Genomic DNA, 25,892 nt, shown 5'->3' on the forward strand with positions numbered 1-25,892 from the left:
CTTTACATATCAACTGGTCCCCCAGCTTGGTGTCATCTGAAAACTTGACACCATAATCCATCACCTTACCCAGCTCACTGATAGAAATATTAGGTCCCAGGACAGACCCTTGCTACTGTTACTCTGCTTGGTTCTGGTCTCTACGTAGACTATGAGCCACAAACCACAGCAATGAACTGTCCATCTGGTGAGTATTTTACCTATCTAATTGTCCATCCATCCAGACTGTAAGGCCTAAAATTGAATATGAGAAATATTGTGGGAGATAGTGTTGAAAGTGTTGCTAAAGTTGAGGTGAGTGACATCCACTGACGACCACAAATCTGGTCATTTTGTCAGAGAAGGCAATCAAGTTATTCAGTCATGATTCACTCTTGGTGCCTATAAGTGTTCTCCAAGATGACTCGTTTCATGACTTGTCTCTGACACCTAAGAAGGCCAATTGATCTGCAGTTTCTGGACCACCTTTTGGCCTGCTTTTGAAGATGTGTGCAATGTTTACTGTTGTCCAGTCACCAGTACTTTCCCCTGTCATCTCCACAGCACTTCAAAGATGACAGAAAGCAGTCTTACTATGATAATAGCCAGTTTTTTTGATACAGCCCATCAGCTGCATGGAGCTGGATGGGTTGAGTTTTGGCAGGAATGGTTGACAGCTCTCATCCATGTTGGTAGGCCATCTTCTTCTACTGTACTACTGAGCATGGAAGGTGGAGGGGCTTTGTGAAGACTGCAACAAAGAAAGCACCTCTTACTTAGTTCCTTCTGCCAGTACATCACTGTCTTCATTCAGCAGTGAGCACACACTTTACTTGGTCAGCCTTTTACTACTAGAGCAGTGGTAGAAGCTGCTCTTGTTGCCATTTGATATCCCTTGCAAGTGTCAACTCTAGATGAGCTTTGGCTCTCCTAACACCATCCCTACATGCCTAAAATTCTTTTACAGGCTTGCCCTGCCTCCAACTTCCATGTGCTGCCTTGTTGCTTTGGAGCTTAGTCTTCAGTTACTGTTAGCCAAACCAGCTCTGGCTACATTTAAACATGCTGGTTTTCCTGAGTATCAGGGCAAATTTCTCATGGGCTGGGAGAGTGTTTTCCTTTAAAATATGCAAGCTTTCCTGAACTCTTTTATCCTTTGGAGCTGCCTTCTTTGGGATCCCATCAACCAGTTCCTTCAGTAAGCTGAAATCTGCTCTGCTGAAGTCTGAAGTCTGTGCTATGCTTCTTTCTTTCCTTGCTCCTCATGAAAGAAAATATGATAACAGGGCTGTTATGTAAAAAGTGAAGGTTATATATTCTAATAAAGACTTGAAGACCAAAGCAGAGCGTGTCTCATATTTTGTTACTGGCAGTGGAATTCTGGTTGCCTGGTGCACCAGGATATTTATTTGGCTAGTAAGTTATGGCTGTAGGGGCACCTGTTTTGTGAGTTGTTTTCTTACATAATATTTTTCACCAATCATTGCAGTCTGTTAATTGATACTTTTTGATAATTACAAAGAAAGTGACTGTTCAGTGATGATCTCGAACAGAGCTTGATTTTATGTATTTGAAACAGTAATGAGACCTCTGTTTTCTCTACCATGTGTTACTTGAATAAAGGTTCAAGACACCCAACTAAAAAGAAAATCAGTCTTCCCAAATGAAGTGAATGGTGCTGGTTTGTTCTGTTTGGTGTTTGAGTTTTTTTGTTTGTTTGGGAGTTTTTTGGTTTCGTTGTGTGGGGTTTTTTTTTTTTTTTGATGGGGTGGTTTTCCAGTTGTTTATTTTTATTTATTTATTTTTTTTGGCAGGTGGCTTAAAGCTGGGGCTGTAAAACATGCCATGTACCATGCTTTATTTTCCCAAACTGGATGTTAATTATCAAACTCTAACAGTGTCCATTAGGAGTGTTGCCATGCCGCTATAAAACTAGACGTGTGGAATATAAGATTTGTAATATGTAGCAGATCAGACAAATATTGCATGTTAATAACCTTACCTCTGTTCTTATTGCCAGTATTTCATAGTGTATGTACAAGATGTCACTGTTGTATACTAACTGATATTAAGGAAAATGGCATTTTTCCATGTTTGAGTAGGAGTTTAACTTTTGTTATGTATTCAATAGTATCAGTTTATTTTACCTTATTACAGATGGCAGTTACAAATACTGTTAGGAATGATTAAAAAAAAATAATCGTATTCTCTGAGCAGCATCATTCACTTTCACTGCATGAGCAAGATGACATGTTCCTCAGTCAAACTAAAGGGGAAGCTAGTATGTCATTTGTGTATGTTTAGGTTCCTTTGGGTGATGGCCCGATAAGCACTCATGATTTCCTGAAGCAAAATATTACCTGGGAATTTCTAAGTGACTTTAAATCTGAGCATTCAAGGGTGGAAGGAAGTATGAATGTCCTTGGTCTATGCTTTTTAATCAGTCTTCCATGTATTTGTCTTCCCTTTAAGACCGTTTTCATTGCTGGAGTTTAAATTGGTTCCTAGCCATACTTCCTGTCAAGCTGGGTACCATTTGGGATAGTGGTGATTAACAGAAGAGTCTGTTGCCAATTGTGACAAAGTCATGGTTACACACAACTGTTTTCTCAGTCTTCTAATAGTTGAAAAACTGGAGCATGAAAGCCAAAGAAAATAAAAATCTCTGCAATGAGAATGTGGCTGTGGGGTAGTAGCGTTTTCTTTTGCAATTGTTTCTGAGCTACTGTAAAAAAAGGCCAAATTATCTATGACTTTTAAAAATAGTGAATTGTAATTTTTATTTTATGTTCTGTTTCAGTACAAATTACATAGTGTAAAATTGTTCCGTAACAACATAGATACTTTTCCAGTCTATTGTGTCTCTCAGTGATTTTGAATGTCCTAGTGCAAGTTACTCCAATGCTGTCATTTTCTTCTATATATAGGGGCCTGGATTTAAGTGGTGTGATGCTGTAGCTAAGTTTTGAAAGAAGTATATCGGTTCTAGCATATTAGAGTGGATTGTTAGCTAACTTTTTATTGATTAAAAATATAAGTTTTGAAAGAAGTATATCGGTTCTAGCATATTAGAGTGGATTGTTATATTTTTAATCAATAAAAAGTTAATCGCTATAAACTGGAAGATACCATTGTTGACAGGTAGAAAGCATTCTTGACATTGTTGAGAATGTAATGCATTTAAATACACATCACCTTTACTACCTGTTTGTGGTTTTTTTCTCCAAATCTTTAGTTGATTTCAAAATTGCCATCAAAAGTCTATGGAGGCAATTAATTGATCTGTGTCAGCGTTGCTATTTTATATTAAAAACACAGAAATTAACTGTTGGTGTTGAAGAGCATTTTGTAAAATCTAAAAAACATTCTGCACCTGGAAACAAGGTAAAGATTAGTCTACCTGCTGCCTGTAACTGGTATCTTTCATAACATGTATCGCCTGGTTAATGGCAGTGCTGCACATGTTGTGCACCAGCACTTTGCTGTGCTTTTTATATGGGGAGAGAATAAAGTGTTTTGAATACGGCATATGGTTTGGAAGTAGGAATGGCTTTAGTCTGTGTTTGAACTGAGGCCTGTAAAACAAGCAGAGCAGCTTGGTACCAGTGTACTAGACCTGGTCCTGCAGCAAGGAAGGCATTGCTGTGTGACTGTGTTGGAAATGTGCTGCATACGCAATGTTGTGATGCAATAGCAAGTCTGTTAAAGAAGCTACCATGATGCTATTGTTAATGTTAATAACTAAATCTCCTAGTTGTCCTAGGGAAATGTTTGAGAATTATTCACTGAAAAACAGATGTAGAGATTGAGACTGCATGTGTCATCTGAGGCAACTGAGCTAAGCTTGTGGAAAACAGATATGATGTTTCATTGTTTAAACATTGTTTTTCATTGAGTTACTTGTTTCTTTAAGATTAAAACCTTCTTTGGATGAAAGAGCTGTGAAAATCTGTATTAATTACTGGTCACAGATTCTGAAACTAAGTCTTGCAGACAACAAGTCTGTAGCATGTAGGTTGAGCCCAGTTACAGATTTAAGCCTTGTCTCCTTGGTTGGCTGGCAGGCTGTGAGAATCATGAACATTCAAGACGCATCAGAGAAAGAGGCCTGTTGGGTGAGGCAGAAAAATCTGAGACAGATTCCTTTGGCTGTAGTTACTAGAAATCTACTTGCTGTTTCCCAATTTATTCAAATGTAAAATAATTGCCACTTTTCCAAGTTTAGAGAATCTTCTGTTTCCCAGAAACCTAGAAATACTACTTGAGCAAATAAAATTTTTGAGTAACAGGACTGCAGACAAAAGTCACGTGGAAGGGTAGGAAACCTTAAGCACAAGTATTCAAGCTAGGAATTAAATCTGAGCCTAAGATGTTGTGGAGTGGTAGTAGTGGGACTGCCTCAATGGGTAATTTTTGCTGTTTGTCGTTGTGGTTATTTAATAAATATTATTATTTTGTGTTTGATGAAGAAATTAATCACCTCTGTTTTAAAATGCTGAAACCATAGCAGGGGTGGGTGGTGAGGTGGGAAGGATTTTTACTCTATTGCTCTCTTGCAATTCTGCCATCCTGTCATACCCCTAGTGTGTGTATCTTCTCAAATGTGAAGAAAAATGTCTCTTAGTCCTAAGTGATATTGTTGCACAAATGGGAGAGTGCCTTGGCACTGCTTCTGGTGGACATATGCTAGCCACCACAATGTCAAATGCTTCAGTTTCATCTGCTTCTTTAGTAGTTTAAAAAGGTGGTCCTCTAAGGTGTGAGTAACAGGGATGGCAGCTGGGACCTCGTCACTTAGAAATGATGTGGACTTTGGGTCTGCTCTAGCTGATAACTGTGACAACCGTACGGGATGTTATTGAATAAAAGAAATGCAATTGTAGATAGTATCAGAAACAACTTTTTTTTGTTTTTGTGCTGGTGATACGAAAATGTCACAGTCATTGTAGAAGACCATGGTAAAACCCGTCTGAAAGACGATGCAATTCCGATCACTAACATTCAAGAAAAGTTAATTCAAAAAGTTGTTCAAAAGGGAGGATTCTTATTTGAAAACAAATTAAAACCCCCTTAGTTTGTTGACTAGAGCAGAGCTGAATGTGTAGCACAGGCACAGAAGTGGGATTGAGAAGCAAGCTACAATTTTATGTATAACTGCATTTTAGCTTTCTGGTTTTCTCCCTTGTAGGCGTAATTCTTCTGTCTGTTAGATGGGTCCAGAACACCAAACTGTACGTGAGTTGTAGGTAACCAAATCCTCTGGTTCTGTTGCAGACCTGGTGGGTTTAGAAACATTATCCTTTGAAGTATGAAAATGTTCACCCCAGTACAATATGAAGAAATCACACAGGCAACCTATGAATATATTTAGGCTAATATCACAGTGAATTTTTTTTATGCCAGGTAGAAGTGGAGTTCCAGACTGGGGTCCTGTAAAAACAGTTTAGAAGGACATAACAAAATACCTTTTCTATTATCACCACCTGATAATTTTTTAGTATTAGAGTAGGCAACCTTGTAGCTCATGTAGGGGAAAAGACATGTGGCTTAGCTGTAATTCTATGGACATTAAATAGAACTGCAAAAGTATATGGCAGGAATGAATTAGGCTTATTTTTTTCAGAGATGAATGCTGAGTTCCAGAGCAGGAGGCCAACAAGGGGAAAAAACCCCACCCTTTTGCTTCTTGTGGAATAGGAATAGCCATCTTGAATCTGTTTTCATTTTGTCATTAGAACCACTTGGTTTTACTTCCTTTAAACTGGAGTATTGCCTGTTATGGTCCCCAGAATTGGAGCAGTAATGAAATCTCAACCTGCTTAAAGGCTGTCCTTAAAAAAAGGAAAAGTAACTAGTGTGTCTTTAAGTAGATGACTTTTAGTACTGACAGTATACTGCTTGTTATCTTTTTTCTTTATTTTTCAATTTCCCTTGTAATCAGCCTGAAAGAAATAAACATAGAACAAAAAAACCCTCACGACTCAGACCTCATTTGGTAGGTACCTAGCAAAAGAGGTTATTGTGGAAATTTCTGTGGCAATTGCAGAGCTTTTGTTAGGTGATATATTTCATTCCACTTGATACTATATGAAGAATGTAAACTTTTGGTAGAGCTTTTTAGCAGTTCTGCTTGCTGCAGTTGACATAAGAATTGAAGAAGAATGTTATCCTTGAAAATGAAGACATAGCATGCAATAAATCCGTTGCAGTTCCTTCTGTATTTGTTTGTATGCAGTCGTGAAGAAGTTGGAAGTGGTCATTTTGTCTTTTTAGTGTATACAGGGTAGAAGATGTGGTATTTAATGAGTAAATGTTTCACAGAAAAATGATTTTAAGATGTGCATCTCCTTTTAGAATGGTCATCTTGCTACTTTTTTTTCCTGTAACAAACACTTCATCTATACTTGTGATGAATTTGGATAAAACACCAATGTTCCTGATCCAGGTTGCTGTCTTTATAATTTCTTTTAAATTAAATTTTCTTCTGTTTGTGACTGTCTTGAACCCTGTTTTACTTGCACTTTAAACTAGCTATATTCACAAAGCTTCTGATTTTGCAAGGCATGCTGCATCGTCAGCTTCCATTGAAGTCAAAAGAAGCTGAAGAAACTTGGCATTTTCTCAGAAGATAGATAAGCTTACAGGCAATTTACAAAAGAATATAATTCACGATCCCTCCATCTTCCCTGTTGTGATTTCATGATTGTACAAGTCTTGAGTTTAGATTACTAGTTCTTTTCCAAATAGTTGGTTACAGTTGAAAAGAACATCAAGTAATGTTCCCCTTTTTGTCACATCATTCCCAGTGGCAGGTTTAGTGTTCACTGCATGTGTCTATTAAGCATTAATTCTTTAACTGTATTTTAGTGAGAGAGCACAATATGGTATGTTCCAGTGCAAGAATCTTAATTCCTACACAAACATATGGCATAGAATGATCTACTTAAAGATGGAACAATCTGATAATAATTTGGTAGAGTGACATCTGCACAATAAAATAAGATGCTGATCGCACTGGAAAAGTAAATGCAAAAGTTTTATACTAACTATTCTGACATCATCAGAAAGCCATTATCATTCCTCCATGGAATGTTAAAATTTAATGATCTAATTTGTTCTTATCACATGCAATATAAATAAAAAATAACCTTATTAAGTATTCAGAGACCCATGCTGAACACAAAACTTTTAAATGCTATTTTCTAGAATTTGGAATTAAAAGTACTTACGTATGTTTAACAGGGAATAAGGAAAAAATGTTAGGAGAAAAAAAAATAATTGTGTGGTCATTTCCATCCTTCACTGAAGATGTTCACATATTCCGTTCTATTTACTGCATAGTTTAATTTCCTCTCTCGTTGGTTCTGTCATCAAGATATGTAATTGAACATCAGTTTTTACTTTTGGGAAAAAATGTGTTAATAGAAGGACATAATCACAGCTTTTGCATGAATGAGATGAGAGTAATGGTTCTTTGAGGGCAATATGAGGTGTATTCATGTTAGAATGCCACACCTGAACTTAAAGAGAAATCTCCTGCAAATCAGAACATAGAGTTGCATTAACTAAGCTCATGAGGTTCCTCAAGGAAGCATCACCTTATTTTTGAATGCAGGTGACTGAACATCAAGATGGTAGGTCTTCTATTTTAGGCTTTCCAACTGAGGAATTCACCTCCATCATCCATTCTTCAAAATGGAATGGAAATGCCCAGAAATTTGGACATTACATTGAAATTGACCTTAATTCTGTTTGTAGAGTTGGGATTCTTAATTAGAACTATTACAGAATGTAAGCTATTGTTTTCTTGAAAAATTGGTAGCTTTTTAGATATGCAGCAAGCAAGGAAAAGATTATTAAAATTGATGGAAATATGTAACAGATTCTGATTCTTCTGCTTTAACTGGGTACTACATTAGGGAGTTTTGATAAAAATGGTTTAACTGTCTGGTTACATAGACAGCTTACTTTTTTAGTGTTAGTGTTTAAGGGCAGAGTAGGGCTTGAGTTGCTGACAATATTCCACTTTTGCAATACTGAATCTATATAAAATGTATTTAATGTAGAATTAGAATAGTCAAAATATTTCATATGGATCTTTTTTTCTCTTCTTTTAAACCTAGTTCCCCCACTTTAATTTACTGTGTCAAACAGCCAGGAAAAATGGCTTTTGGATTTCTTAATGGAAAGCTACTGCTGTTTTGGTTGGTGTGGTTGGTTTGTTTGTTTTCCCCCTGAAGAACATATTCATGAAGGTAGAACGTATTTATGTAGGTTTTCTTCTTGACAGTTAATAGATCAGAATAGGAAGGCATTTTTCAATGCATAAATAAAAGAACTGCATATAGTGATTTCCTTTTACACATCTATATATAGCCTTTTTTTTGGTGTTGCTGTATAAAACATACAGATGTGAGTTTTTTAAAACTAGAAATACAGTTGGCTGGAATGAGGTCGAATTATCTTAGACTGGTCTTCACTGCCTGCCAGCCTATGCAACTGATACCAGCTTATTTTATGATAGATTTCAGGCTAGCTGCAAGTGGGGATAGAATGTTTCATAGAAATGTATGGAACTGTTGGAAGGTAATGCAGAGTTGATGCAGAAATCTCCTTCACTCTTTGGACATGTTCTGTCTGATTAATAGACTTTTCACAGATTAAAAAGCAACTGAGATATCATACAGGACTATTTGTTTGGTTTTATCAGTTTTCTCCCTGCCAAATATAAACCTCCTGTAAAGGCCCTTTAGAGGGGAAGTAATGTAACACAATATTCTTTTGCATGAAATGCAAAGAAGATATTTCTATGAAGTTAAAGCCTTTACATTTCAACAACAGTTTAATTTATTTCAGGTGGAATAAACATATGTTTTGGAATGGACTAAAAATCAGTAAAATAAATACGTTTTATGCTTTCTAAGTAAGAACCACAGTAATGTGAAGTCCATGTCTAAAGTCTTGTGTCTGATTAAACCAAATACACCTAAGGATATGACAGCATCAGAAATGTAGCATTTAGGTTTCTATGCACACCCAAAATCCTTAGGTATAAGTACTCATATTTAATTTCCTACATGAGCTGATTATGGAGACATAAATCTGATTACCTGATTATCTTGAAAACATCAAACAGCTTCTCTTTATGAACTCCTTATCCTAAATTTTGGGCCCAATCCACAGGAAGCTAGCCATAATTTTGTTTTGCCTGTAGAAGCTTAATTAGTTTTATTAGACTTTGTGACTATAGAAATTATCTCCATGCAGTGTTGTGGGAAAATATCTTCTATTCATTTGGCAGAAAAATTCAATAGGCATCACATCATATTGTCACTCTCTTGCAAGCAGAATCCTGATCTTTTGTCAAAACATAAGGGACAATTGGCTGATGGCAATTCTGATTACTTAAAGTAACTACTGAAAGAAGACATATAGATCTTAAATGATCCTTTTATCTTCTACAGCCACCCAAAATGTATAATGATAAAATGACACACATTCTTTATTGTGTTCTGTTTAAAAAGAAAAGGAAAAAAACTATACTAAGCATACTGTTTGATAAAAGCAAAGTTGCCTTAACAGTGCGATGCCTTTTCAATCTATTTGCTACAAATGATCAACATTTGGTAACATTTTTCATAAGTTCCTCTTACTGCTTCATAACCCTCGCTAGGTAAGTTTGTGAGCCTTCTGTCTTCACTTATGCAGCCTTTTGCTCTATCTGTATTAGAAAAGTGTTTTAAAAAGTTTACCCGTTAGCTCCCATTTAATTGTATGCAGATTTAAAAATACTAAGGCATAGTAAAGAGGTTTTGGTTTAAACATACGGCTTGTCAAGAATCATCCATAGCTACTTACTGATGAAGACAAAACTGTTTTGAATGTGCTTCTTCACAACCTCCTAATGCCAAGGAGTTGTGGTAGTGTATAGGCTGGTATAAATAGGTAATAGTGCAGTCACAAAGCCAAGAAAGTAATGATGCCCCATCCCTGGAAGTGCTCATTGCCAGGCTGGATGGGGTTTTGAGGAACCTGGGCTAGTGGAAGGTGTCCCTGGTCACGGCAGAGGGGTTGGAACTGGATGATCTTTTAAGTTCCCTTCCGACCAACCCATTCTGTGATGACTTTATGATATGATATGCTTTGCAGCCACACAGATCTCTGGTCATACTACTTTCATAGCTTCAGAGGGTTGCCTGGAACATCTTGTATGGATGTATGAGTGTGGGAGAAAGACTGTGGATGTATGTGGCTGCCTGCTCTTTTACATAGCTGTACAGGTCTTGGTTCTGAAGTTCTTTGACTGTCCAGTACTATATAGTAATAATGCTTTGCAATACCAAACTTTTTTCATTCTGTATTTCCTGAGCAGCAAAACAGCATCCTAGCTAATGCATCACAAAGTGAATCTCTCGATAAAATTAGAAAAATAGTTTTTTTCTAATATGTGCATTTTTATTGTTTATTGCAGTTGTTGATGGGGCCAGATATTTCTTGGATCAATAATTTGACCATCTAGCCTACTTCTGAACAGGCTAATGGCAAGTCAGTGCTTCTATTCCAAGTAATACTGATACTTGGAGATATTAGCTGCACTAGATTCATAAGACAAAGAGCTAATGGATTGAGAACAGTCCTGTTACAGACTGGTTTAATAAAATGTATTGAACCAAAGACATGGCAAGTAATTCTAGTACCTTAGTAAGTGGTTTTCAATTTCTTATCTGATAATGAGTCTGCCTGCTCCACACTCAGCTCTGTATACTGGGTTCATATTCATTCTTACCTATTGTAACACTTGGTGGTGTTCAGTTTGCTTTAACTCTCATTCTCTTTTATGGGTTGATGAACATAGACACAAATTACATGTATGTATCTGATATATCTGTGGAGTTAGTGTATTTTTTTTTTTTTTACTGTTCTCTGAGAAGCTTGACCACCGCTAGAACGGAATTGTTAGATATTTTTTCAGGAAAGTTTCTGCCTTATATCCATAGTTGTCAGCATAGGAACTGTGATCACTGCTTCAGTGAATACTGAAGAAATGTTTATTTTCCCAACTCCAGGGCATGGTAAATTAGCTGAGGTAAGAGGAATGTTGGTCATCATCTTCTGTCAAGTCCTTCATTTGATTATCATTCTTTTAGAAACCATAAGCCATAAAAGTGTTGTCAACATCATTGTTCCTTCATTTCTTTCTCCACTTGAGTGGAAGGAAATTCCATTGCTTTGAATGGTCTGTCATTTTTTTTCATTAGGAGTTTAAATTGAATTCTGTCTCTGTTTACACTGGGCCTTTCTGTTTGTCTATCATATTTGTTAGCTGGAAACTCATATTTTCTAGGAATGGGTTCAATTTTCCATGACTATTGGCAGATGTTTCTCTAGGATCTTCAGTGACAATGATGTATTTGTTGATAACCCAGTGCTTGCTAGAAGGGACTTTGCTTTGCATCAGTGAGTCAGTTTTTTTGTATGAGAGCTTTAGTCAACAGAAGCACATTCTATTTCTTCAAAAAATGTCTAGGGGTAGTTTCACCCTATTTTGAATGCGTACTTCATGCAATGAATTTTCCTTTGGTTCAGCTACTCTTTCCTCTTTGCGGCAGGCAAAATATGTAATGCTCTGGTTCCGCTCTTTTGATTCATATTTTTGCAAGTTATATGTTTGAGTAATTTTAATAGTTGAGCCTAGTGTTCCAAGATACTAATTGTAAGAGTTGAGTTGTGAGTAGATTTCATTCTTCTAGTATTACTGTTTTCACACTCAACTTGGCACTTCAGTACCCCGGTAGGAACATTTGAGGGGCTTGCTTCATAGGCCTGCAAGATGGCTTGCAAGATGGCTTATAGCACGAACGTGTCAGTGTCTGAACAGGACAACTTTTGATGGGTTTTCCATACAGCTTTTATTAATTAGAGGAAAAAGTCATAGAGGATTCTGCAGTTTTTTTCTTACTGACATTGTCTCCTGCTTTCTCATCCTCTCCTACCTTGCCAAACCTAGACAATCTGTGTCACAAAGCCCCTTTTCTCAAGGTGTTAAGAGAGCATCAACACTGCCTTGTTCTCAGCCCCATGGTTTACTTAACAATGACAGAAAATCATCCTTTTGAAGTTTGTTCTAACTTCAGAAGTTTTTTGGTTTTTCTTTGCATTCCTCTTCTTTCAAGGGTTGGAGTTTTGGTATTTTATTGTTTTATTTATTTATTTTTAATATCACAGTGCTCCATTGCTTACTGAGTTTGGATTTAATTAGTGTTAGAACATTGCATAGCTAGTTTCTTTTCTTTCCATCTTTTATTGAAGGGTAAGTTACGTTAATAGATAGCTGTGGATTATTTGAAATTCTGGGGTTTTATTACCTTTTAAAATATGTGGTAGGATCATATAATCATTTTTTGCACTACTATTTTTCTGCCCTTTTTTTTCTTTCTCTCTCTGTAATAGAATTGGAAGAGTAGGAAAGCCTTGGGGGGAAAAAAGAAGAGATTATTTTGAGAACTGGGATAATAATTTTACTCTGTTCAGGTTAGAAATGAGGTCTAACATCTGGAGCAGGGAACTGAAAATCAAATATATTCTAGACTCAATTCTGACTGTGGCTTTCCTTGTGACCTTGACAAACAAGCCTTTCTGTGGTCTGATTTCTTCTTCTCTGTTACCAGGAAGAAACATTAATATTTGCAAAGCATTTTGAAATTCATGGTATGAAGATGTATAGAACTACAGGGTTTTTTCATTATTTGTTGGAAGGTATATAGATTTTCTAAGTATTGTTCTGCTTTGCTGGGCAAGAGTACAGATGGAGTGTTTTTGGGAGACATAACTTGATTTAAGAATCATTTTGGTCAAAAAATAATTACATAGATTGATGATCTAGAATAAATCTGTTAGGTGTTAACTTTTGTAGTACTTATCCTTTGTGAATTTTCAGTAAAGAATAACTCCTAACAATTGGAGCAGTGAGGTTATTGATATATGAAGTAAACAGTGGTTGATTCAGTCTGCTGTTTCACTCAGCATTTATAGAAAGTACAAGATGTACATCGCATGAGTGATGAATTCTGGGCATCTAAGTTTTGAAAAACTGAGACAAGGTTTTTGCAAGAGTTTGTCATATGCCTTAAGGAAATTTAATGAATATGATGGTGCTTTACATGCTTCACATGAGACTTGGCCAGAGCTTTTCCCTCTGATTAGAATTTCATTGCATTCTTCCCTCAGGCAGAAGTCATTATGTACTGTGATTTACCATTGATAACATTAATTTGCTGGTTTTAACATCCCTTAATACAATGTTCTAGATGCTAAAAGGTAAAACCTGAGAAAAATATGTCATACATTTTAGAAATCTTCAAAGTTTTAGAAAAAAATATTTTCTGAACTTTAAAAAGTAATTTATCCTTTGATTAGTATAAGGGCAAGTCACTACTCCCTTTGCTGTGCTGTGCTTCAGAATTGACACTGAGGAGCGCTCAGCAGTTCTAAGGCTTTAGATGACTCTTAACAGTATTTAGTTTTCAACACAATCTGTCTGTGAGCATTATCACGTGTAAATGCAACCATAATTTTTAATAGTGGTAGCTAGGTTTGGAGCTCTGAAAAATTCAAATGGTGGTGGAAAAGATGTGTCTATACTCATATGGTTATATTACCATGAATCTTCAGTTATTGTTAAACCTGAACCTGAATTTAAAAAAGACTTCTGAAAGCCCTGACAATAATTGGGGTTGCTGGAATAACTAGCAGCAGTAGTAGTGATACACAGATAGATATATTAATTGTGCCAGAAAATGGTCTTAAATAATGCAATGGAGGAAACAGTTTGTTTTGGCCAATAAACAACACTTCAAATCAACAGAAAAAGCTCTTATTCCTCAGCCTGTCTTCTCATACCAGGTGTGTATGTGTGTCTTCTTTCCCAGAACCCCCTTGAATCTACCATATGTTGAGTTCTAATTTGAGGGTTTCCCCAGCTGGTATGTAGGAATACAATTTTCAAATTGATAACCTATCGATTTCTTTTTTAGGAGTAGAGAAGGAACGTTTCCTATTATAACGACATACCTACGATATGTTACAACTATCCCTTTGCTGTACTTCATGAGCTAAGGATATATGTAATTATTCAGAAGTGCTGTACTTGAGTGATTTGTAAATTCCTTTTCTATGCTTGATAGTAGTAAACTTTCTGTAAGTAAATCTGTGATAATGACTTGGAATTTGTGTAATCAAGAGGAGGAATGACATGGTAATGGGTCCATATTAGGTATTGCACAACAAGTTATGGTTTCTAATGATATATATAAACACACACATATTATTGCACAGAGTGTTTGTTTTCTTACTTCAGGGGATATTTTAGAATGGGTTAATTCTGGTCTGCTGCAGACGGAGATTAATTTCTTCGCAATAAATTATAACTTCACAGGGTCTAAATTCTTCCATTTTAAAATACAGGAGTTACAGGACTATTTAAGTTAAGGGACAGAAGACTTCATTTTCTGGATCTGAGGAAATGTAGTCCAAAGGCACTAAGAAAGGAAACAATGCAGAGCTAAGAGAAGGATTGACACACAGCAGAGAGGTAAAGTCTCCAGGCAAAGTGTTTCTGTGTATAGGCATCAAGGGTGGATGGAGAAGTGAATGTGAATGAAATATGAGAAGAATTTTGGCTAGAAATACAGAGTAAAATCAGAAGGAGGAGGAAAAAAGTTAATAGATAATGATTTTAAATCTTCCAAGGGGCAAGAATAGTGCCAGGAAAGGTATGAGTAAAGGATTTAGAGTAGTAGGACACACAAGTGTAGGATAGTGGAAACCCAAGGATTTATTTTGAAGGTACGTTACAAAAAACCCCTAAACAAAGTCCCACCCTACCCCAAACAACCCCCAAACCAGCAGTAACCTTAAACAATTGTCTTATGGAGATACCCTTTCAACTGTTTTATTTGCACTCAAAAGGGTTGATCTTTGTTAGCAACTATAGTTTGCACTGCATTGTATCTGGCAGCATGTATTGCAACAGTCCTCCCTTTCCCCCCATGCTTAAAATTACTGCATGGATAGGTGTTGAAACTTGGTGAGTTAGAATGCTGAGCTGTACATTAATCAGTTACTCTGGATGACAGCTTGGATTTAGAGTTGGACGACTGTGAAATTACCAAATGTATGTAAATCTCCTCGCCTCTTGCTGTGTGTAGGAATACCTTTCTGTCCTCATCTTTACCTCTCTCCAGCAAGTTCCTTGGATCATAGACTGATGCATAGCTTCCATTTTAAATTTCATTGGGTTTCTCATCTACACGCCTAACTCATGCTGGTTTCTGGGTCATATAAGCAAAGAAAGACTTTAATCAAAAAGGAGTTAACAGGCAGATAAGATAAAGAAGAGCTGAGGAGTGAAAGAAAGTTGGGGTTCTTTCAGCTGTGTCCTGTCATAGTGTTTCTGTTGCCCAGGTTTCAAAGGAATTGGAGGAAAATGGCTGCATTTTTGCAATAGCATCTGATGCTGATGGAATCAGTTCTGTGTAATAATGAGTCTTTTTTTGTGCAGTAATGTGTAGGTGGGATTATGTGGAAGTGTAAAACAAACTGAAAATAGGAATCCAGAAAAAAACCAGGTATTTCGTAATGCACTATTTAAATATTGCAGACTATTTACTTATGCATAAATGAATACAAGTAATGAATTTATTAGAAACACTTTGTTCTATTATTTGCCCAAAACATTGTGGGATATGTATAAAGAGTATTGAATTTGTATTTTTGTTGTGTGTGACTGGATGTATCAGGGAAAAGTGAGTGTACTCTTTATGACTTATCAAAGGAAGGCTTGATCTACTGAAGCTTGCAGAGGTGGCTAACTGATATCAAAGGTTTCTGCAACACTGCCTACAAGTTGCCAAAAGGTCAGTATGAAAACATGTCACTGCCTGATTACATAGCAAAGAACAGTGATGATCACCGGGATTAATTAAATCCTGTTCTCCTAACACTATCAAGCACTTCTTCAGGTAGTCCACAGGAAACTGTTCCAGTTGCAGTAACTTTAAATTGTTGTTAATGAAAATGCATTTCTTTATGTTGTTTGAACATGCTTTGTTCAAAGTATTACAAGAAGAGTAAATATAGTGGGTGAAATAGTCTATTCAGTGGAGTTGAAGTTAAGCTGGTAAGAAGAATCTAAATTATTTAAAATGTCTCCAATAAATACATCATTGCCACTGTACCGTGAAGAAAGCTTTAATCATTATAAGCACTTAGGAAGGTGTATCAGTGAAAAATTGATTAGATCATTTTTAGAGAAAGCTTTGTGGATTGGGGCTTGTGTAGCATATAAAGAAGGTTACCAGCCCAATATTCGCCTCATGGTTTATTATGTGTTTTGTAAAAATCCGTTTTCTCTTTACAAAGAAGAGAACTTATCATGGTTTCTCTTGACTGTTAGGTTTCACAACATGCTGTTCCACAGATGTGTAGTAAAAGGGTTTACCTGCTGTACAGGTGTAATGTGAATTAGGTGCCTCTTTTTTCCCTGTAATGATTACGTAGAGGAAGGACAACAATTTAACCTAATGGAATACTACTCCTCAAATGAAGACTTTGGAAGAATTTTAACCAAAGTAGATTTCAGATAAAGTGAAAATCACATTTTCATTAACAAAATCCAATGTGCAATGTACAAAATGTCCAAAATCTTCCAGCTGTCTTAAGCTTAATGTGTTCAGTATTGTAATACTGTAGTATAACAACTGACGTTTAGGTTGAGAAGGTATTTTTGTGGATAAGGACATGATTTCACATCTTGGAAGATACATCATTAGGTATAGTTCATTAAAAGGGAAAGATATGAATCACAAAGGCTTGACTCTGGATATACATCTTGGTGCTTAGAACTGTGGTACTAAGAAATATTAGTCCCCTTCTACTAGTCAAATAATAAGAGAAATCATCAATTTACTTTCTGTTACAGCAAAATATGATACTCTCTACAGAGTGAATATTTTTCTTATTTTTAAAAATCCAGTGATTCTGTGTGATGAAAGAGTGTAAATATTAATGATGCAGTATTAGAAAGACCCTTAAGGCATGTACTTGATTCTTAATGGCACGTGTTTCAAGAAGTGTTCTTAGGTACTAGCATAGATGTTAATGGGTCAATATGCTCCATGTTCAGAACATGAATTCTACAGTTACCTCAGTGAGAGTGTGTCCAGGGAAGGGCAATGAAGCTGGTGAAGGGTCTGGAGCACAAGTCTTCTGAGGAACAGCTGAGGGAACGGGAGTTGTTTAACCTGGAGAGGAGGAGGCTGGGGGGGGGCGTGGTGGTGGGTGGTGGTGGTGGGAAACCTTGTTGCTCTCTACAGCTGCCTGACAGGAGACTGTAGACGGGAGGGGGTTGGTCTGTTCTCCCAGATAAGAAGCAACAGGACAAAAGGAAACACCCTCAGGTTGCGCCAGGGGAAGGCTTCATTGGATATTAGGAAAACTTCATTCACTGAAAGGGTGGTCAAGCATTGGAACAGGCTGCCCAGGGAGGTGGTGGAAGTACCATCCTTGGAAGCGTTTAAAAAGTTCATAGATGAGGTGCTTAGGGACATGGTTTAGTGGTGGACTGGATAGTCCTGGGTTAATGGTTGGACTTGGTCTGAAAGTTTTTTTCCAACCTAAATGATTCTATGAGTCTGTGATTCTACTTAGAAGAAAAATGTTCATATTTCAAAATGTGCTTAAGTATGTGTCTAACTCTTAAAATGCATAGGTTGAGAAGCTTCTTGTATTCTGCTAAATTTTCCTGGATTGCAAAACGGGAACAATTAAAATTTTTTAATTATTATTTTTTAGCTCAAAATAGTTATTCTTTTTTTCCATTCAGAAATAGCAAGTGTTTGAAAAAAATTCTTTCAGCAGAGTATGTCTCTCCTAGGTAATTTTCTCATATTACAAATGTATCTCTCATTTAGTTATACCAATTAAAGTTGCTGAAACATTTTTCTTCCAATTCATTGCTATAAAGCTTGCAGCTTTTAATAAATGTTATTTTAATTGCTTACCTCCAGGCTGTATCATTGTTAGAATAAATAATAATAATAATAGTAATGCTGGTATTGATGATATTAGTAGTATCAAAGATTTGTGATAGAGTTCTGTTCCCTGAAATATTCTGATTTCTAATACTAATCTTTGATTGAAGAATATGTATCAGACTAATTCTACTGCATACAGAAAATAATTTCTTCTAGTTCAAAGACTGCAATATTTATCTATGGCAGCATCAATTGTATTTTACATGGTGATCCAAAAACTTCGATTTTTCATTTACTTTTAAAAGTATCAAAAGATGTTTCCAAAATTATTGCGATGCATGAAAGTATCACTGTATTTTAGTAGACAGTAGCATGTCCCTTTTCTGTCTGTCCCTAGAGACTTCTTCAACAGAATGACATTTAGTTTTGCTTTAGAGAGAATATTTCAGTCATTTTTTTGTCTTGCAAGCAGGAAGCTATATAACTGTCAGCTACAAGTCAGTCAAATGGGAAATGAAGAAAAAAAAATGTTAAAAACCATCACCACCACCACTAAGAACAAAAAATCCTCAAGATTACTTATCAAAGCAAAAGATATTTTTTTTTCTTGGCTCATTTTAGGGAATATGAGTGGAAATTGTTTTCAAAACGTACCTGCTGTTGTTGCCTGATATGATACTTCCAAATATTTCCAGCCTTCAGTGCCTAGAAGCCTGTCTTCCTCTATTGTTTGGCAAGCAGTAATATTGTTGAGCCCGATGTTTCTCCGTTACATTTCAGTCAGAAGTGTATGTTTTTAAACGCTTTGAAACTTGTAAAACATTCTGATATTTCTAATCCCGGTCTGTATTTTTAAAGTAATTTACAGTAGTTCTGTTAAAATGTGGTGGAAACTGATCAAAGATTACTGACAGGCAGAAATTCTGTGCCTCATTTAAACTTAATTTATTTTGAGTCTTTTCATATATTATTATCATTCCATCATAGAATGCATTTTATTTCTTGATGTATTTTATTCTTTGTTACTTCAATGCTGACAAACAATTATTTTCTTCCAAACCACTGGAAGCCTTGCTGTCTAATAGCAAAACCAGTAAACCTCTAAATTTTTGGTTTAACAGCCCTTTCTAATCAGTGTAGCAACATGGCTTGACTATGAAAAGATTTTGTGTTTAAATGAAGAGAAAAACCAGCACTGGTTGCTTTTGTTACGAATCTAATTAAGAAAAGTTAATATTACAGTGGACCATCTATGCACCTTTCCAGTATACAAAAGTATCTTAGTTGCTTTTCTGTTGCTGTCCATTGTGACTGATCAAGGACTCTCTGAATGAGACATACTGCTTCAGATAAGGTTAAGTCTTTTACAGAATATGTGTATATGTATGTATATACATGTTTTTTGAAAAAGGAAAATTCAGATCATATTTTGGGTAAGAACTATCATTAAAGACAGCTGCATAAAATTACAGTTTCTATGTTGATTTTTTTTTTCTCCTGTCTTGCATTAGGGGGCAATGTTGTGAATACACAGCATATTGATGTTGACACTGAAAGGAAACCAAGCATTTTTAATATGTCTTGGATGCCTTCTTTCCATTATGTATCTTACGTTTTTCAAGAGGAAGAGGAGTGGACTAGAAATGATGGGTAGAAATAGCAGATAAAGAATGCTATCTAGCACACAGAAAACTAGTTATTAGAAAAGCATTCAGTCTCTTGTGTTCAATTTTTCTATGATTAAACACCCTCCTTGTTTAAAAGGGGTGATGAAACTAGCTGTAGCAAACCAGAAGGCCAGGCTATGAATTTACCTTTTCTTTTTTTATATATCTGTTCACCTGAAAGACAACACTCTCAGTTTTACCATTTAACAGAGTCATTTGGCTGTAACACCAAGTTCTTTAAAAGTTTTTTCCTTTTGAGACTGTATGTTTTAGCCAGTCAGGTTTACGTGGCAAGGTGTGGGTAGTGTCGGGGGGCTGCAGCAGTGGCTTCCATGAGAAGGGATCAGGAGCTGGCCCACATGTCAGACAGAGCCGGGTCCAGCTGACTTCGGAATGAACCTGCTGCTGCCCAAAGCTGAACCCATCAGTGACTCTGGTGGCCCCTCTGGGATAACATATTTCAGAAAGGGTAAAAAGCACAGTGCAGCAGCTGTGAGAGAGAGGAGTGAGGAGAACGTGAGAGAAACATCCCTGCAGACACCAGAGTCAGGAGTGGAATTGAGCCTGGGAAAAAGGGGGTTGAGGGAAGCTGGCTTTAATTTTGTTCTTATTTTGCACTATCCTAATCTGTTATTAATTGGCAATAAATTAATTTCCTCAGGTTAAATCTGTGATGGTAATTGGTCAGTGATCACCCTGTGCTTGTCTCAGCCTGTGAGCTTTTTCATCTTATTTCTCCTCCTGTCCTGCTGAGGAGGGAGAAAGAGAGCAGATTGGTGGGCACCTTGCAGTCAGCCAAAGTTAACCCACCACAATAGTTTATGTGCTCTAGGCATATTGATTTACTTATTGCAATCTCCTAATACTAGGTATTTTTGAGCATTAGGGACAGTAACTTTAGTCTGAAAATTGTCTCAGCATCTAAAGTATGCCAAGTGAACACTCCTCTGCATTTTCAATGACCATAATTAAGAGTTTATTCAAATAAGTCTAAAATATTTCACTCATACGCATAATTTGTAAAGAAAACCAATGCAAACATTCTTGGGGGGGACTAAAATCAAGGACTAAAGCTGATGAGGGAAGTTCCTCATGAGATTTCAGGGTCTGCATTGCGCAGGTCAGATTATACATTTGTAACCCACCTTTCTAGACCTTAAACGTAATATTACCCTCTCCTGCTTGTGTCTTCCTCTTTGTAGAAAAACCTTGGCAAAACTATAACTTGATACGGTACTCATATGCATTTTGTTTTGAAGAGTTAGAAGCTAGGACTATACACCTGCAAAGACTTTTGGGTCAGACAGGTACTGCGTGAGTTATTTTGAAAAGAAACTTGTGATGCCACAGAAGGTTTGTGCAGTCTCTGGATTCAACATGGTATTGCACTATAAAAACCGGCTAACAAAGCTAAAATAAATGCAATAGTTTCTTCTTGGTCTTAACCTGTAGGAGTTAATCAAACAATGGAGTGTCCGTGAATACTTTTGTGGAATCCTAGTGTGTCACATTTGTTCAGATAGTGTCTTCTCTTGAAAGATCCTTACCCCCTGAAGAAGTGAGGGGAGAAAGGAAATTTTTGATCAAAGTAGAGCTGGTTTTCACATGTGGGATTTTTTTTTTGGACTTTCTTTACTGTAAACTGTGGCATGTTCTATTACTTACCATTTATAAATTCCTGTCTTCTCTTGAAGTGCACTTGTATGAAAGACATGGTGACGATATCTATGGACATCTTTGTGAGGAAGTTTCAACCAGACAGATACCAGCTGTGGAAACAGGGGAAGGATTTGTACACCATTGATCATACAAAACCAACTCCTGAATCAACACCTGAATTAAAGACCTGGCTACAGAGAAGAAGGAAAGCAAAGAAGTTTCCCCAGTGGTATTTCTGTTTTGTTATTTTTCATTTAATTGTCTTCACTGATGCCAGTTTTGTTTTTGTTTCTTTTGCCATTTTCTCTGATGTGTTATTTTAATTCATTTACTTCAGATGAAGTTTTTTTTTCTTTTTTTCTGTGTTAAAACGAACTTGGGGACAATCAAGTCTTTTTTTTTTTTTTTCAGAATGACCATGAAAAATTAATTTAACTTAGAGTTATGTGGATAGCTGAAGTTAATGAGTATGGAGAGCATCAAAATGCATTCCAGTGTGGTATTTAGAATCTTTCTTTAGTAGAGATTATTCCATGGAAATTTTCAAGTTGTGAGTGGTTACTGTTGTTTCTAGTGTCATCTGAAACCAGAATACAGGAGAGAAGTCTCTTAAGAGTTGAGGCAAAGGTTAAAATGGAAAGTTATCATAAAGCTGTGGCAGAATCCCAACAGCTGTGTGAAATCTCTAGCAATAGCCTTAGCCCTTACTACTATCTAACTCCAAGGAGCTGTCACTGCCTATTTGGCACACTCTTGCAGTACTGCAGTTGTGTGCATACTCTCTGTGTCTACCACAGGTCAATCACAGATCATAACTTAGTATGCTAAGGAAGGTCTAAATCTCAGTTGTTGGTGCTGACACCACCAAGAAAACCAGGAGAAATAAGTTTCTCAGCTTGTCACTGAAGCTATCGCAGCTTTGACATATTAAAGCAGTTTCATAGCTGGATCTATTTACTTGTGCGCATCATGTTTCTTGTTTGCATTGCACAAACATAACACTGATGCTTTCCTGTCTTACTTAACAGGATCTTTATGGATTTTCTTCTTCATTATCCAATAATGATCTACTTATTTTCTAGCCTACGGTGGGCAATTTTATTCGTATCTATTTCCTGCAGAGTGCAGTTTGCAGGGTTACAGATAATATTGAATTTTTTAAGACCTTCTTCCTTCTTCAAATTATTTTACAATATAGTTACTTTCTTAACTTGCTCTTAAACTGAATTTCCTCATTTTCTATATAAGTTAATGTATTTCTTGAGGAAAACAATAGGAAAGTCAACCTGTAAAGAAAAGGACCAACTGTCGCTGTAGTGGAAAGTTATAGCTGAGAAGTACCACACTGGGTTTGTTCTGGGTAAGAACATTCTTGGGGTAGAACAGTTCTTGAAGACAACTAGGGAAGCAGCTGGGCTGCCGGTTTGGTAGTATATGCATAACATTAACGGAGGCACAGAGAGAGAGAGAAATTCTGGTGTTTAGCTGTTTGAATGCCGTTTTGCCTTGTAGTGTTTTGCTGTATGCATTGTCCAGTGTAACTGCAAGTTCACATTTGGACCAGCAGTGATTCATTTGGTAGTACCCGTACGGGTAGCCAGTTTTAACTAAAAGCAAAGACATTGCAATTACTGTGTTGAAAGTTTTATCGTAGGAACATGTGGGCTGATTTCATGCACTTAGCTAAGCTCATAAACAGAGTTCCAATGCTGTTTAATTCTTGAGTTGGCTTTGGTTCAGGCATTGTAACAATGTGTGCGTCAAAAAAAGGACAAAATGTTTATTCACTTCGTTTCTAGTGTAACGTGTCAATTGAAATTGTCATAATTTTGATCATGGGAATAATACAGGTTTCAGCAGAGTGAACATAGAAATACCATATATGGAAATCTTCATGAATATGGTAACAGGGAAAGCTTAAAACTGACATTTACGGCTGAAATACTTCGCTATGATAGAACACCTAATGACTCTACGTAAACAGTAATAATACTTGCTGTTATATTACAGTGTGAACTGATGGATGTCTCGTAGTCTGGCAAATTTTCTGGAAATTACTATTTTATGGAAAGGGTGTTGAAAGATTGGGGGACATACTGTAAAATGTAAGTGGAGGCAAAATGTTTTCTGGAGATGTCTGTAGCCTAAGATGCAAAACCTTTTTAAAACTCCTGGTTCACCTGCCATAGTGGGGCTTTTATCCCTAGTGTGTTATGAGCTTTGAAACTTGTGTGATGAAGCACATAAAAATCTCCTTGCATGTCACATAGTTGAATTTGAAACTGGACTAATCTCTAGTTACTTTTATCCCAAGCACATAAATAAAAAACTGGTTTATGACAGATGATGCCATTTCTCCTGCTTTGGCCTTTCCCTTCTACTTCTGAGGGTGAAAAAACTTATGGTGAAGCTTTGATTTCAGCTTTGTTTTTTACTCAGCATTATGAAATGTATTGCTTGATTTTGTAGCCATTCCAAATATTTGGTGATCAGAATTTTTCCTTCTTTCAGATGCTTTTTATTTGTGTAAAATGTACATAAAACTTACAAGATAATCAAACAGACCTGATTTTACAAGGGTATTCAGACTAGTGTTTTAGTTGCATTGGGGTTTTGGAAATCCCGCCTGATCTTAGTGCAACTGAGAATGTTTTGTCTTCATGACTTTTGTAACAGTTACTCTCTTTCAGGTTCAAAAGAATGATTCATTAAAGGGCTGGCTTGGATGATGGTTAAGTAATAGTTACTTAAAGGTTATTTTACAGTTTAATAACTTTTCTGTAGAACGGTGATAAAAGATTAGAAGGTTAAATCCAATCAATTGTTAATCTATCACTTAATAAATTGTAAACACTATCTCAACACAAAAAGATGAAAAATTGTCATTTTTTTACTACTTTAAGCAGGTGAAAGGGACATATATATTGGTAGACGTTTTATCTTATCCAAGACAGACATTCTTCTCTGACAGCAATATCTCTTATGGCAGCTTCCAGCATACCAGATCTCGATCTAAAAAGCTTAAAACTCCAGAGGACAAGAGAGTATCTGCTGTGGTAGCTGGTGCAGAAATCATAGTGACTGAAGCAACTACTGATGGTTCCAAGGTCAGTGAAGAACCTGGGAAAAAAGTGAGACTGGTAAACACAGGATTGCCTTCTGGGGAAGAAGAAAACAGCAGCAGAATGCAGCTGGATCAACATTTATTGGATAATGTCAAGGTTGCAGGTGAGATAAGGACTGGTTATGTTTCACATGTAAGTTGTTGGCTGTTGATACTCTAATACCACAAATCAGTTGATGTTAAAACATAGTATTAGCCTAAGTAGCGTACTAAAATGCTTACGTATAAAGTTATGCAGAGAGATTGATATTCATTGATAAGATTGATATTCAGTAAGAATGAGAAAATGCCCAAATTAATATTCTGAGCCAAGAGTAATATCACCTAAACTGTTTTAATGTAGTGATTTTTAAAGGGGAAAAAAAGGATGAGGTTTTGTAAATTGTATTTCTTCAATAGATTGATGTGTTTTACAGCAATTTTTTTTTTTGATGCAGAAATGATACAGAATCTCTTAATACTTATGCAAACAGTATGGAATATATATGCTTTTGGATGCTACATGTATTTACGTGAAAAATGTGGCATTTTACAAGTGATCTATACTTGTGCATAAAAATGCTGTATTTTGAGACTCCGGATTTCTTGTCACTTCCAATTGAGCTGTCGGGCTGTCTGACAGTGCAGGTAACAAAGGCCTTGCCAAGAGAAAGATGTTCCCCGCACCCCCCCCCCGATATTTTATACTAGTGTACTTGGTCTATTCTGGACTTTAGTTCTTCTGGTTCACATTTCATTGTAGTTCAGGTGTAGTTTCATATTCCTGTTCAGAAAGGCAAACTGCAATTTTAGCTTTGAAGCCTGTGAGCAGTCCCAATTGGTTTCATATTGATTCTGACAATTTCCTAGCTAACTGTGATTGTGGATATTAATGGTTATGTTTGTGGTTATTTGGAGGTGGCAAATGCTAGAATTGTTCCACATAAAGATAACAAAGTGAGTATTCTGGTACGGAAGCTTAGAACTTCCTGCATACAAATCAGTTGGTGCTCTATCAAAGCCTTTCCTAGTATGTTCTAATGACTTTTTTTTTTTTGTTACAAGATGCTATTCTTTTACAGCTTCTTCCAACTTTTAATAAAAGTTTGGAGTGTTCATGACCACTGAGAAACTAGGAGTTAGTTAGCAGCCATCTTGTGTTTATTGACAAGAAAAGGAAAAGTAGAGAAGAGTGGAGAGCTATCCTCTTTCCTTTGTGCTATTAAAGGGTGGTGCCTGGACCTTTTTAGATATGATGGTGGAAGCTCCAGTACACAACATTGGCGACAACCGTTTGTCTTGTGTTATCTCTGGCTAGTATGTCCATTATGCTTGGTTGAGGGAGTTTTCTTTGTATCCAGTGATTATGTTTTGGTATTGGCTTTGTGTTAGTGAATTTTATATTCATTTGAACTGAAAGGGAATTTTTCAGAAAAAGAAGTTCAAATAACC

The 25,892-nt window shown here is 36.4% G+C and overlaps 1 protein-coding gene across 4 annotated transcripts in view; it reads left to right on the forward strand.

The window, feature by feature from the left end:
- KDM4C (lysine demethylase 4C) overlaps positions 1-25,892 on the forward strand; it is a 298,051-nt gene that overhangs the window by 133,896 nt on the left and 138,263 nt on the right. For all 4 annotated transcript variants that reach the window (XM_055698674.1, XM_055698675.1, XM_055698676.1 and 1 more), the window contains exons 9-10: positions 21,373-21,566; positions 24,327-24,565. In XM_055698674.1, coding sequence (XP_055554649.1) covers positions 21,373-21,566; positions 24,327-24,565 — 433 coding nt within the window. The remainder of the gene's footprint in view (positions 1-21,372; positions 21,567-24,326; positions 24,566-25,892) is intronic.

Source organism: Falco cherrug, chromosome Z, assembly GCF_023634085.1.
Source record: "Falco cherrug isolate bFalChe1 chromosome Z, bFalChe1.pri, whole genome shotgun sequence".
Lineage (NCBI taxonomy): Eukaryota > Metazoa > Chordata > Aves > Falconiformes > Falconidae > Falco > Falco cherrug.